General features: G+C 48.9%; 1 protein-coding gene across 1 annotated transcript; it reads left to right on the top strand.

Moving 5' to 3' along the window:
* The first annotated feature begins 1,674 nt into the window (after window positions 1-1,674).
* On the top strand, window positions 1,675-10,283 carry Upk1a (uroplakin 1A). Its single transcript, XM_026380109.2, has 7 exons — window positions 1,675-1,755; window positions 2,876-3,076; window positions 5,553-5,627; window positions 5,727-5,834; window positions 8,484-8,663; window positions 10,079-10,162; window positions 10,239-10,283. The coding sequence occupies exons 1-7, from the start codon at window positions 1,675-1,677 to the stop codon at window positions 10,281-10,283; spliced, it is 774 nt and encodes a 257-aa protein (XP_026235894.1).
* The last annotated feature ends 3,609 nt before the right edge of the window (window positions 10,284-13,892 follow it).

Here is a 13,892-nt window from a genome sequence, read left to right as displayed (position 1 = left end):
CCAGGGTCTAAGTCTCTGAGGCTGGCGTCTTGACATTGGAACTGTAAGTGCTATTTGTTCGCATGCAACGGGGAAGCGTGGACTCTCAGAGAAAACACAAATGCCCTGGCCTCGGGGCTGAGAAATCCTGGGGAAGGTCTGGAGGCCCCAAACCCTCGTTTTCGCCTGCGGGACCAGCCCTTCGCCACTAGAGGGCGCCATAGGAGAGATCATGGGGCTCTGGGAAGCGCTGCCGTGAGGCGCGGTGCGGCCACTGGTCGCATTTATCCCTCGCAGAGGTGCCTTGGCTCAATTCCCACCGCCGCCCGTGCACGTGGTCTGAGAGCACCCATTTTGCAGATGTGCACGCCACGGAGGAGGCAGAACTAGGATTTGATTCTAGATCTCTTCCCCCTCCCAACCAGCCCCAACCCTGGGGCTGGGGATTGAACCCGGGGCCTCACCCATACATACTAGGCCAGAACTCAGGCTATGCTAGGACCCTGGCCCCTTTACATTTTTTAAATTTTGAGACAAGGTCTCATTAAGAGGCTGAGGCTGGCCTTGAATTTGCAATCCTCCTGCCTCAGCCTCTGGGGATTGCCGGTGTGCCATTCCTAGATGTCTTTGATTACACAACCTGAGGAAACCTCTAGCTATGGTTGTGTGAGTGTGTGTTGGGGGAGGGCTGCTTTTCTCCCACTAAACCCCTTCAATGTGCCCCCCTCCTTTCTTTTGACACTCTCCTCTTTCCCCTCTTACACTCCTCTCTCTCATCATCCTCTCCTCAGCCACGGCCTCTATAATCGGCCTCCTAAGCATGCCTTCCACCTCTCCCACTATAGCCTCCATCGCCCTGCCTTGGTCTGGCTCTGTCCTCCTCTCCTGCCTGCCAGGATAGGAGTTGGGGGTCCCTGGGTCCTTGCCTGGGTCTCCACCTGGGCTCCTGACTGACAGAAGTGAAGCCACCTGCCCAAGTTCACACAGAGGAGAGGAGGCAGTTCTGAGATTCAGGATGCTCAGGTGGCCCTGACAAGAAGCTGGTTCAGGGTCCCAAGAAAGCCCATTTCCTGGGATATCAGGGTGTGTCCCCAGCCCCCCAACCTTCCCTCCTCCACTACTGCAGCCTGGGAACCAGCAGCCATGGGCACATCACCCTGTCCAGGTGGCTGGATATCAGCTCAATCTAGAATGTCAGGTGTATAAATCACTTGCATGGCGGGAGCTCATAAAATCTGTCTCTCATCCTGGTCTGTCCTCTGGGTTCTTGTCTCCTCCTCCAGAACTCTCCTCCATTCTTTGGAGACTGGCCCAAGGAGGGGCCTGAGCATATATAGGGAGCTGCTGTGGGTGGGGCTGACCAGAGAGGCTTTGGCCAGAGAAGGTGAGGTGGGACCCTGGGAGTCTGGACTGGGCAGGGGGAGCCGGGAGGGGCGAGGTCCGGAAGGGGTGAGGTCCGGGAGGGCCAGTGCTGAGTTCTAGCCAGTGACTGCCTCCTGAAGCGAGGCTTCCTCTGCTGCCAAAGGGCTCACTGCCGGGGTTGTGGGGGCTGGGCACATGGGTACCAGCCTGCGCCCCTGCAGAGAGCAGGGCATCCTCTGGTAGCCCTGAGCCTCTGGGTGTGGGATGGAGATGGGGAGTCCTGCTCCCTCCCCCCCCCTCCTGGCCTCATCTCTGCCCATGTCATACAGGACTATGGCTTCTGCAGCAGCAGACGGGGAGAAGGGATCTCCAGTTGTGGTGGGGCTGTTGGTCGTGGGCAACATCATTATTCTGGTGAGCCATGCCGCAGTGCTGGGAAGCCAAGTGGGTGTGTATGTGTGGGGGGACCCTAAGCCTGGGGTGGGGGCCCAGGACTCTCCAGTTGACCTGTGTTTAGTCTCAAGTCACAGCAACCTGGTCCAAACCCAGCTCTGCCTCTCCCTAGCTACGTGACCTCAAGGGAGCAACCTGACTTCTCTGTTCCTCCTCCTCCTTATCGATAGATTGTGTCTTGGTTGTATGTATGGATTACTGTTGTAGAGATGAGTCCATGTACGGCCCTCGACTCAGAGAAAAAAGCATTCAGCAAACGCTAGCTACCATGATCAAGTGACTGCTTGGCACAAGAGGCCCACCAAAATGAATAATGTCTATTTTTTTTTCCCCTTTTTGGTGCTGGGGACAGGACCCAGGGCTTCAGGCATGCTAGGCAAGCGCTCTAGCACAGAGCTACACCCCAAACCATAATAATGGCTTTTCATTGACATTGTCTTTAAATATACCTGCTTGCTCCAGAGCCAGACAGCCTGGGTTCAGATCCCAGCTCTGCCACTTTCTGGTTGTGAGACCCGGGACCAGTGATAGAACTTCTCTGGACCTCAGTTTTCTCATCAGTAAAGTGGAGAGGAAACAGGAATGCCGTGAGGATAGCATGAGTTCTTGAATTCTTGTGCTTAGAATAGAGCTGGGCACACAGGGTCACTATTTGCATGACCAGAACAACCATAGGACACTACAGCTGGTGACAGTAGCGCTTATCACACGTAAAGTGTAGCTGCACAAGGCCTGGGACACAGCGGAGTGTTGCGTTTTTAGGGACCTGGCCATGAATTCCCCTCCCCGGGAATAACAGCACTGCCGAGGGAAGGCAGCGTGGGCCGGCATCTTGTCTGTGCCAGTCATGTGCTCTGGGCTTCGCATGTGACATCTTTTACCTTTGAAGCAACTGGCAGCTGGGATGTGGGGGCTGGGCGGGGGCTGGCTAGGCCCTCCCTCCTCTCCTGGCCTCCATCCAGTCTCATCCCTGCTCAGGGGGGACCAGGGCTCTGCCACTCTTACCATGTACCCACTTGACCCAGAGGGCAGCTGGGCCGCCAGCCCTGGGCAGACCTTCCTCACCAGCTGCCCTGTCCAGCTGTCAGGCCTGGCTCTGTTTGCTGAGACTGTATGGGTGACAGCTGACCAGTACCGGGTGTACCCACTGATGGGCGTCTCGGGCAAGGATGACGTCTTCGCTGGGGCCTGGATTGCCATCTTCTGCGGCTTCTCCTTCTTCGTGGTGGCCAGTTTGGGTGTGGGTGCAGCACTCTGCCGCCGGCGGTCCATGATCCTCACGGTAAGGCCCCAGGAGTGGGGTGGGGCGGGGACAGATGGCGTGGAGAGCACCGTGGCTGAGTTATCACAACTGCCACCACCGTGGCCCCTACGGGGACTCTTCATGGTGCCTCATTCAGAGTTGCTCAGGTGTTAGTTGTCCTGTCCCCCAGCCCAGGCTCCCTGTGACCCCCACTGTGGGAAGAAAACACGGGAGCTGGACAGCAGGGTGGCCGTAGCAGCAGGGCTAGGATTGGAACCCCAACGTAATGAGCCACCCCTCGAGCCAGGCGCTAAATGACTCAGATGGATTAGATCCTTATTCCTCAAGCTCCACACGAGACACTGTCATCCTTGTTGTCATCCTTATATCATCATCACTATGACCCTACTTGACAGAAATAGAAGCTGTGGCTCAGAGAGGTGAAGTCACTTATGCAGGCTCACACAGCCAGTCGGTGGCACAGCCATTTAAGTCCGAGTGGTGCAGCTCGTGAATTTCTGCCAACAATAACGCATACTTGCCAAGAGCCGCTCGTGGGCCTGACGTTAGAACGAGCAGTTTGGAAAATCAGCTCTCTGCAGCCGCCCGGAAGCCAGGGCCTGCATGGGGATCCCCGCCCTCCCAATACCTGGGCTCTCAGCCTCTCCATCTGGTAAATGGATTGGGAAGCATGGACGTCCCAGGGCTTCCAGGCGGCTGCACAGGTCTTCTGGAGCCTCAGGAGCAGCCACTTCCTCAGTCCACGAGTGTTTCTTGAGCAGGAAGCACTGCTGAGCCCCCGCTAGGCACTGTGGGTACAGTACTGAGCAAAACATAAAGGCCCTCCACCAAGGGGAAGGGGAAGGCAAGGCCTCAGGGTCAGGGAAAGCAAAGATCTGGAGCGGGCAAGGGAGTGAGCCAGGGAGCATTTAGAGGGAGAGCATTCCAGGGAGGAACAGCATGAGCAAAGGCTCTGAGGCCAGAGGGGGCTGGGGGACAGGGGTCCTGGGGCCATGGCCAAGGAGGGAGGAAGCCCGGGAGCCAGTGGGCAGACAGGCAGAGGGACGGGGGTGGGGGGGGTGAGAAGGTGCCCAATCGGCTGGGCCTCGTGGGACTGTGGTTTTATCCTGAGTAAAATGGACTCATCATCTTCCTCCTCCTTCCTCCTCCCCTCCCTCCCTTTCTTTCATCTTTTTTTCTTATCCTATATTTAATTTTCTGGCATAACAATTCAACCCACGTCCTAAAAGTCCACCAAACCAGTTAAAAAATACATATGTGTCCGCGTCTGGCTCCCCTTCAGTTTGTTATTAACTAAAACAGAATTGAAAAAAAAAATTTTTATTTTGGGAAATTTCAAACAGAGAGAGGGAATGACCTCTGGAGCCCCCTGAACCCCTCACCGACGCCGCACTGTCTCCCCCACCCGCCCTCCACCTGGCCACATTTCTTCTTCCTGGGATATTTTGAAGCACTTTCTAGACGAAGTCACTTACCTGTAAATACTTGAGTGCACATTTCTCTATGCCATCAGGACACTGTCTGAAAGCAGAAGGGCGTGTTACGTGATATCGTCCCATTTCTCAGCAATGGAGCTGGTACATCAGCACCCAGTGTCCCATTGCCTTAAGGGTGAGGGCTGGGGGCAGGAGGAGAATTTTCATAAAACACCAACCGTTGGGATCCCCCTCCCCCTTTATGACATTGGTACACACTGCACAATTGACCCTAATTCCTTCCTACCTTGCACTACCCAGTCTATGCTTAAATAAATGTCTCTGGTTGTCTTTATAATATACTTTTATTTATTTGTTTGTTTATTTATTTGTTTTTGTACCATGGATTGAATTGATGGGTACTTAACCACAGAACCACATCTCCAGCTCTTTTTATTTTTAAGTGTTTTTTATAAATTTAATTTAATGGGGGGGTGTTTCCAGGGATTGGACTCAGGGACACTCAACCACTGAACCACATTCCCAGCCCTGTTTTGTATTTAGAGACAGGGTCTCACTGAGTTGCTCAGCGCCTCACCTTTGCTGAGGCTGGCTTTGAACTCATGATCCTCCTGCCTCAGCCTCCAGAGCCTCTGGGATTACAGCACTGGGCTTGCTTCTTTCTTTCTTTTCTTTCTTTTCTTTCTTCCTTCTCCTATTAGACATTTATTTTACTTATTCCAAGCCAGTAATTAACTTTGGGGAATACATTGTACATTTATACTCATCCATTTCCCTCACTATTTCATTGTAAAATATTTTAAATGTGCAGAAAAGCTGAAGGACTTGCACAGTAAGCTCCCACCCGCCCATCACTGATGAGGCCATTGACACTGGTTTTTAGAAATCCTGTTTCCTCCCCCTCCCCGTCTGCAGTGCTGGGGACAGAACAGGGTCTCACACAACTGCCACTGAGCTACCCCACAGTCCCCAAAAGCCCTTCTACCCAAGGACCGGTCCCTCCAGGGCCTGGCCCGGCGGCCAGGCTGCCGGACTGACTGTCCCCCTGGTCTCCGCAGTACCTGGTGCTCATGCTGGTCGTCTACATCTTCGAGTGCGCCTCCTGCATCACCTCCTACACCCACCGCGACTACGTGAGCCGCCCCGGACCTGGACGGGCAGCGGGTCGGGAGGGTGGAGGGCGCCCTGACCCCACCAGCCCCCTGGCTCCCGCTCTCCCGTGTCCCCCACAGATGGTGTCCAACCCGTCCCTCATCACCAAGCAGATGCTCACCTTCTACAGCGCAGACTCCGACCAGGGCCAGGAACTGACCCGCCTTTGGGATCGCATCATGATTGAGGTGGGCGAGGTGGTCCCCGAGTGCGCCTGGCCTCGGTGGACAGGGCTCCCGTCATGTCCACGGGTAGATGAATGGGTGCTTCAGAGATATCCATTCCCGGGGACACTACCAGGGGACGGCTTTGCTCTTGCAGAGAGTACACAGGTCCAGAAAGGGAATGTCACTTGGCCAGGCTGGTAAGTGGCAGAGCTGGGATTTGCACCTAGCAACCTAAATCCACATTGTCTCCATAGCGATGATGATAATAACAATGAGAACAGTCATTAATTGAGCACTAACTTTGGAGTTTTTTAAATTTTTAAATTTGTTCTAATTAGTTATACATGACAGAATGCATGTTGACACATTGTACACAAATGGAGCACAACTTCTCATTCCTCTGGTTGTGCTTGGTGCAGTCACACCAGTAGTGTCATCATACATGTATATAGGGTAATAATGTCCATTTCATTCCACCGTCCTTCCCATCCCCACACCCCTCCCCTCCCTTCCTCCCACTCCTCTCTGCACAGCTCAAATTTCCTTCATTCATTCTTACTCAACCCCCAATTATGGATCAGCATTGTCTTATTAGAGAAAACATTTGGCCTTTTTTTTTTTTTGGAGGGGGTTGGCTTATTTCACTTAGCATGATATTCTCTAGCTCCATTTACCTGAAAATGCCATAATTTCATTCTTCTTTATAACTGAGTAATATTCCACTGTATATACATACCACATTTTCTTTATCCAGTTATCTGCTGAACTGCATCTCTCTTGTTTTCATAGTTTAGCTATTGGGAATTGAGCTGCTATAGACATTGCTGTGGGTGCATCCCAGTATTATGCTGATTTTAAGTCCTTTGGGTACAAACTGAGGAGTAGGATAGCTGGGTCAAATGGTGAGTCCATTCCAAGTTTTCTTAGGAATCTCCATACTGCTTTCATAATGGTTGCACCAATTTGCAGTCCCACCAGCAATGTATGAGTGTGCCTTTTCCCCACATCCTCACCAACACTTATTATTGCCTGTATTCTTGATAAATGCCATTCTGACTGGAGTGAGATGAAGTCTTAGAGTAGTTTTGATTTGCATTTCTCTAATTGCTAGAGATGATGAACATTTTTTCATATGTTTGTTGATCGATTGTATTTCTTCTGTCTTTTCAGTACCTTAGCACATTTATTTATTGGGTTTTGTTTTTTGTGGGTTTTTTTTTGTGTTATATTTTTTGAGTTTTTTTTTAAGATTTTTTTTAAAAGATGGACACAATATCTTTATTTTATTTTATTTTTGACATGGTGCTGAGGCTCCAACCCAGTACCTCACAAGTGCAAGGCAAGCGCCCTACCACTGAGCTATAACCCCAGCCCCTTGAGTTCTTTACATATCCTAGAGAATGGTGCTCTATCTGAGGTGTGTGTGGTAGAGATTTTCTCCCATTCTGTAGGCTCTTTCTTCATTTTATTGGTTATTTCCTTTGCTGAGAAGAAGCTATTTAGTTTGAATCCATCCCATGTATTGGTTTTTGATTTTACTTCTTGCACTTTAGGAGTCTTGTTCAGGAAGTCAGGTCAGGTTCTAAGCTGACACGGTGAAGATGTGGGCCTGCATTTTGTTTTGTTAGGCTCAGGGTCTCTGTGCTAGTGTTTAAGTCTTTGATCCACTTTGAGTTGATTTTGTGCAGGGTGAGAGAGAGATGGGTTTATTTTCATTCTACTGCATGTGGATTTCCAGTTCTCCCAGCACCGTTTGTTGGACAGGCTATCCTTTCTCCAATGAATGTTTTTGGTGCCTTTGCCTGGTATGAGATTACCGTATTTATGTGGGTTTGTCTGTGTCTTCTATTCTGTACCACCGGTCTACATGCCTATTCTGGTGCCAATGCCATGCTGTTTTGGTTACTATTTGAGCACTAACTTTTGTTTAGCACTGTCCAAGGCACCCGGAGCCTCACACATGTTAGGCAAGTGCTCTGCCACTGAGCTCCAACTCCAGCCCTCGGAACACTCTGATGGCTCATTCAATCCTTATAACTGCTGGGAACAGGAGATGAGCTTTTTCACAAGGAGGAAACTGAGGCAAGAGATTGAAGGATTTGCCATTTGAATGAGGTTACACAATGGGTCAGTCATAGAACTGGAAGGAGTCAACCCCAGGCCACCAGATTCTGGAAGCCACATTCGTAAATAAATCCAAATGCTCTTGCAGGAGAAGAGGAAGAAATGAGGTCATAAGGGAAATTGAGGTCCTAACTCAGCCCCCATCCTGGCCAGGAGTTGAACCATGTTTGACGGCTGCCCAGGCCTGTTTTTTCTTCATTCAGGGGCCATAAATTGCTCACCCCCTGAGACCAGGAAAAAAAACAGAAATCTGCCTTTTGGTGTCAATTTGTCAGCATAGTTGTTGACAAAAGAATTTAAAATAAATCTTGAATTTGTGTTTGATCCAAATCTCCCATCAGTCTCCTGGCTCTGGAACAAATACCAGTGATCCTTACACACACACACACACACACACACACACACACACACTTTGATCCCCAAGACACAGTCAAGTTGAGTCCCACTGAGGCAAAGGCCAAGCTTGCCTCTCCCTGCTGTGTGACCTCAGGCAAGTGGTTGTCCTCTCTGAGTCCCAGTCTGCCTCATCCGCAATTTTCTCTCCAGCAAGAATGCTGTGGCACATCTGGCCCCATGGACTGGGTGAACTACACATCAGCCTTCAGGGCGGCCACTCCAGAGGTGGTGTTCCCCTGGCCTCCGTTGTGCTGCCGCCGGACGGGAAACTTCATCCCTCTCAATGAAGATGGCTGCCGCTTAGGACATGTAGACTACCTGTTCACCAAGGTATGTCCCTTCCCTTTGCTGTACCTGTCTCACCATCCTTTTCTGGTCTCTGCTCCCTCCCACCACTCCCCTTCTGTACCAGGAATAGAATCCAGAGGCACTCCACCACTGAGCTACCCGCCCAGCCCTTTTTATCTTATTTGAGATGGGGGGACTGGCTAAGTTGCTTGGGTTGGCCTTGAACTTGCGATCCTCCTGCCTCAGCCTCCTGAGTTGCTGGGATTAGAGGTGAGAACCCCGGAGCCTGGCAGCCTCTCTGCTTCTTATTCTCTTTCTTTCCCACAATCTGTTCTCCTCCCCTCTCTGGCTTCCTCTTTCTCTCCTCTCTCCCTCGTTGTCTCAACTCTCTCTGCAAATCATCAGGAAGCACACGGGATCAGTCTGACCCAGATCCGGCACCTGCAACTTGTCTCAGACAAGAACCGCAGCCCAACATCAGTAACGACCCACATTTCCCAAGCCTTTCCTTTGTACAAAACAATCTTCCAAGGGCTCTCAGACTTATTTAATCCTCACGACAACCTTAGGAGGTAAAGGTTACAATTACCCCATTTTAAGGATGATAAAACTGAGAGGTCAGTCACTAGTGAGCTGGGAATGGATTTCAGGCAGTCGGGAACCAATGAGGTGCTTTAACTACCTCAAGACCAGGTTAGAGACGGTAGACTAAGAAGAGAACTGGTCCCACTGACTGCTTTTGGCTGCCTGGGACCTTACAATGGCATGTTTTGGATCAGGGACTGGGGAGCCCAGGGGCCAGTCACTACCAGGGTCGGAACAGGACAGCCATTTCTCAAGCCCCAGCTCCCCGCAGAGCACTTACAGGCACCACGTCGTGAGATTCTGTGGTTGCTCTCCAAGATGCCACTTCACAGATGGGAAAACCGGGGCTCAGTGGGCCAGAATAATATGCAGGCCCGACCATGGAAAAATGGCAGAGTTGGCCCCCACTTGGCCAGCTCTGACTCCAGGGCATACACCCCGAGCCTTTGTTCTTGGCTGCTGCCAGGCTGGGGCGGGGATCTACATGAAGGTGACGCTGGTGTGGCGCTCTGGGCCCACTCAGCCCCATCTCTAAATGGGCAGGTGTCAGAACCAGACTAAACCTAAGGATGGATTTTCAAACTCTTGGGACCTGTGGGCCGCATGAGAAGTGGGGAATATACAAAATCACCTTGGGCTGGCACTTCAGGGCCACCATCAGGGGGGTACTTTTTGCACAGGATCTGGGTTCAAAGTCCCCTCCCTGTTCCCCAAAACCTGCCTGGAAGGTAGATACCACCCTGATCCTGTGGCCCAGGTGGGGACACCAAGACTCAGGGACAGAAGTGACTTCTCCAAGGGTGCACAGTGGCCGTCCTTCAGCTGCCAGCCCCCCGGGGCACCTTGTCAGGTCCCTCTGTCCCCCTGCCCAGGGCTGCTTCGAGCACATTGGCCACGCCATCGACAGCTACACCTGGGGCATCTCGTGGTTCGGCTTTGCCATCCTGATGTGGACGGTGAGCGGAGGGAGCCCACGGGCTGGGGGGATGGGGTGTCGGCGGGGCACCCCCCACCTCACCGCCTCCCCACCAGCTCCCTGTGATGCTGATAGCCATGTACTTCTACACGACGCTCTGAGGAACAAGGAGAGGCCACCCGCGCACCTCGGTGTCCCCACCCTGCTGCTCCAGCTGGGGCCTCCACGGCCATCTGGCCCCTCCGCTCTTCCAATCCCAAGATTCTGTTCCAGGTTTCTAAGCCCTGCTGGCCCTACCTAGGTGTGTCCTCCAAACCTCTGGGTTTGTGTGCCTGTGCCCTTTGCCCTTGGCCTCACATCACCAAGCCGATTCCTGACCCATCTTTAGGTGTCAACTTAAAGATCCCGTCCTCGGGGACTTCCCTGACCACGCCCACCTGCTGTTATTTCATGATCTGTTGAAGCTCTGGTAGACTAGGATTGCCCTCAGGGGAGGGACAAGTTTTACGATGATCACTTTACTGTCCCCATCATTACCCAGTTCAGGACTGAGCATGGATCAGATTTTCAATAAATGCTGATGGATGGATTGATTGAATGGCTTCATTTTCTTTTGGAGTGAGGGTGAACGAACAAGAGCTTCTCTGAGAGAGGTGGCAGAAATCCAACTCACACCGACTGAAGCATAAAGTGGAATTTATTGGTTCATGACACTGGCTTCAGGCATGTCTGGATCCAGGAGCTCAATCAAGGGTTCTAGAAGATCTGCTGTGTTCTCAGAGAGGATTTCTCCACAACGCTAGATTTTTATCTTTATAGCTAAGCAATACAGGTATGAGGAAGGGCCTCTCTCCAAATAGCCTTAGCCAAAGTCAGGACTTAAATCTCACTGTCTTGGTTGAGGTATTGGCTCATCCTGTAGCTGGGGAAGGAAAGGCACTGCATAGATAATGCTGCTAAGGATGTATCCAAGATGGTGATAGGGAGGGGATGTGTTTATCACAAGACTGTTGAGATATACAAGTGATAGCATATTTCTCCTAGGAATTATAGCTTCCAGCAATTCTCTAAAGGTTCCATGACAGAATCTCAGTATCCTTTTGTTGTTGTTGTTACCAGGGATTGAACTCAAAAGCACTCAACCATTGAGCCACATCCCCAGCCTTATTTTGTATTTTATTTAGAGACAGGGTCTCACTGAGTTGCTTAGTGCCTTGCCATTGCTGAGGCTGGCTTTGAACTCCCAATCCTCCTGCCTCAACCTCTGGGATTACAGCTGCTGGGATTACAGGCGTGCACCACCACATTGGCTTCAGTATCTCTCTTTTGTTGTCTCTGAATCAGCCCTATACTTTGGCTGTTATGCAGCAACTACAATCTTGCAGAAGGGCCTGGTTTCCTTTCCTACCAAATGAGGTTTCCCTGGGTCCTCATTTTCTCCACTGGTCTGCAGATGGTCTATAATTTAAAAAAAATATGTACCTTAAAAATTGTAATGACCAAAAAGGTCATTATTTATTAGGGTGAAAAATCAAAAACAACCTACCATCCATCATCAGAGAATGGTTTATATAGTTCATTTTCTTAGACTGGAATTCTCTATGGCTGTCAAAAAGAAGGCAGCTCTTTATGAGTTGATATAAAAAAATGTCATAATGGCATAAATAATTAGAAGACACATATAAGGAAGTTTGTTGTAGTAATGTAAGTAACCATTAGTAGGGGACTGGTTAGCTATGCTATGTCCATTTCTAAAATACCACATATAGTACAAAATAATGAATGAGAACTTTGTGTTTTAGCATGGAAAAATACTCTGAGAAATACGGAGTAAAAGCTGGGCACAGCTGTAATCCCAGCAACTCAGGAGGCTGAGGCAGGAGGATTGCAAATTTGAGCCTCAGCAGCTCAGCGAGATCCTATCTCAAAATAAAAAATAAAAGGACTGTGGATGTAGTTCAGTGGTAAAGTGACCCAGAGCTCAATCCCCAGTAGCAACAACAACAAAAAAGAAAATACAGAGTAGAAAAAAAATTGGAAATTATATACATTACTTTTATTCTTGTAGATACATATGTAGGACTGGTCCAGCAGAACTTAAGCCTTTTTCTTTGTTTTTATTTAAAAAAATTTAACTCACATAAAAATTGTACACATTTATGGGGTACCATGTGATATTTTTTTGAGAGAGAGAGAGAGAGAGAGAGAGAGAGAGAATTTTTAATATTTATTTTTTTCAGTTTTTCGGCGGATACAACATCTTTGTTGGTATGTGGTGCTGAGGATCGAACCCGGGCCGCACGCATGATAGGCGAGCACGCTACCGCTTGAGCCACATCCCCAGCCCCCATGTGATATTTTGATACATATACATGGTGTGATGCTTAAATCAGGGTAATCATAACCATCTCTTTAGATATTTGTTTGTTTGTTTGTTTGTTTTTGCAGTACCTGGGATTGAACCTAGGGGTGTTCTACCACTGAGCAATATCCAGACCTTTAAAATATATATGTATTTTTATGTGGTGCTGAGAATCAAACCCAGTGCCTCACAAACTAGGTAAGCACTCTACCACTGAGCCATGACCAGCCCTCCAGATCTTTTTATTTTATTGTGAGACAAGATCCTTGCTAAGTTGCCCATGATGGCCTTGAATTTGTGATCCTTCTGCCTCAGCCTCCCAAATCTCTAGGATTACAGGTGTGCCACCATGCCCAGATTATCATTTTTTATAGCAAAAACGTTAAAAAATTATTTTCTCCTAGCTTTTTGAAATATATAGCATATTATTGTCATCTCTAGTCACCCGATTATGAATAGCACATCAGAACTCCCTGCTCCTCTCTAACTATAACTTAGTATGCATTGACCTTTTTAAATAAATGGTTTGATGTTTTCAAAATAATGTTTAAGAGAATGGCATTTTCAAAAGCTTATATGTACATTTTATGGAATCATGTCTTTGTTTTTTGTTTTTGTTTTTCTTTGTTCCGTGCTGGGGATTGAACTCAGGACCTTGTACATGCTAGGTAAGCACTCTACTACCGAGCCACATCTCCAGCCCTGGAATTATGCTTTAAATATTGCTTTACAACTTTTGTCTTTACTTAACCACATATTTTATATATATATATATGATTTTTTTTTTTTGGTGATGCTGGGGATTGAACCCAGAACCTTGTGCATGAGCTATATCCCCAGCCCCCAACCTAACCATATATTATTAAGTCAGTGAATATGAATCTACTTTCTTTTTTGGCAATACTGGGTATTGAACCCAAAGCCTCATGCATGCTATGTAGGCACTTTATCATTGAACAATATTCCCAGTTCTGAATCTACTTTTTCAAAACACTGTTGCAATGTATTCCAGAGTATAGATGGTGTCCCAGTGGAGCACTGAGCTAAAGTGGTTTTGTTTTTATACAAAGAATACATACATACCTATTTCCCTTGAGAGACTCCTTTGAGGAGTAAATGGGGTTGGGGCTGAGAGGAATATAAAGCTTATAATGTTTGAAACAATTTTTATAAGGATCATTTATTATTCTTTAGAAACAAAAATAAAGGGATTTCTAAAATACCAAATAACATACCACTTTACTTTTTAAACTAGAATTTCTAAAACACTACCTAGATGTGATACACACAGTATATTTTTAACACTTAAGAGTCCCTCTAGGCTGGGTGTGGTGGCGCATGCCTATAATCCCAGTGGCTCAGGAGGATGGCAAGTTCAAAGCCAGCCTCAGCAATTTAGCAAGGCCCT

Source organism: Urocitellus parryii, chromosome 15, assembly GCF_045843805.1.
Source record: "Urocitellus parryii isolate mUroPar1 chromosome 15, mUroPar1.hap1, whole genome shotgun sequence".
Lineage (NCBI taxonomy): Eukaryota > Metazoa > Chordata > Mammalia > Rodentia > Sciuridae > Urocitellus > Urocitellus parryii.
This window is presented reverse-complemented; position numbering and strand designations above follow the sequence as displayed.

Bases quoted from the DNA above. Each gene is read 5' to 3' on its own strand.
- Upk1a (XM_026380109.2), top strand. From the start codon at position 1,675: ATGGCTTCTGCAGCAGCAGACGGGGAGAAGGGATCTCCAGTTGTGGTG. The intron at 5,835-8,483 runs GTGGGCGAGGTG...TTTTCTCTCCAG, and splicing joins GGGATCGCATCATGATTGAG to CAAGAATGCTGTGGCACATC. The intron at 10,163-10,238 runs GTGAGCGGAGGG...CCTCCCCACCAG, and splicing joins TTGCCATCCTGATGTGGACG to CTCCCTGTGATGCTGATAGC.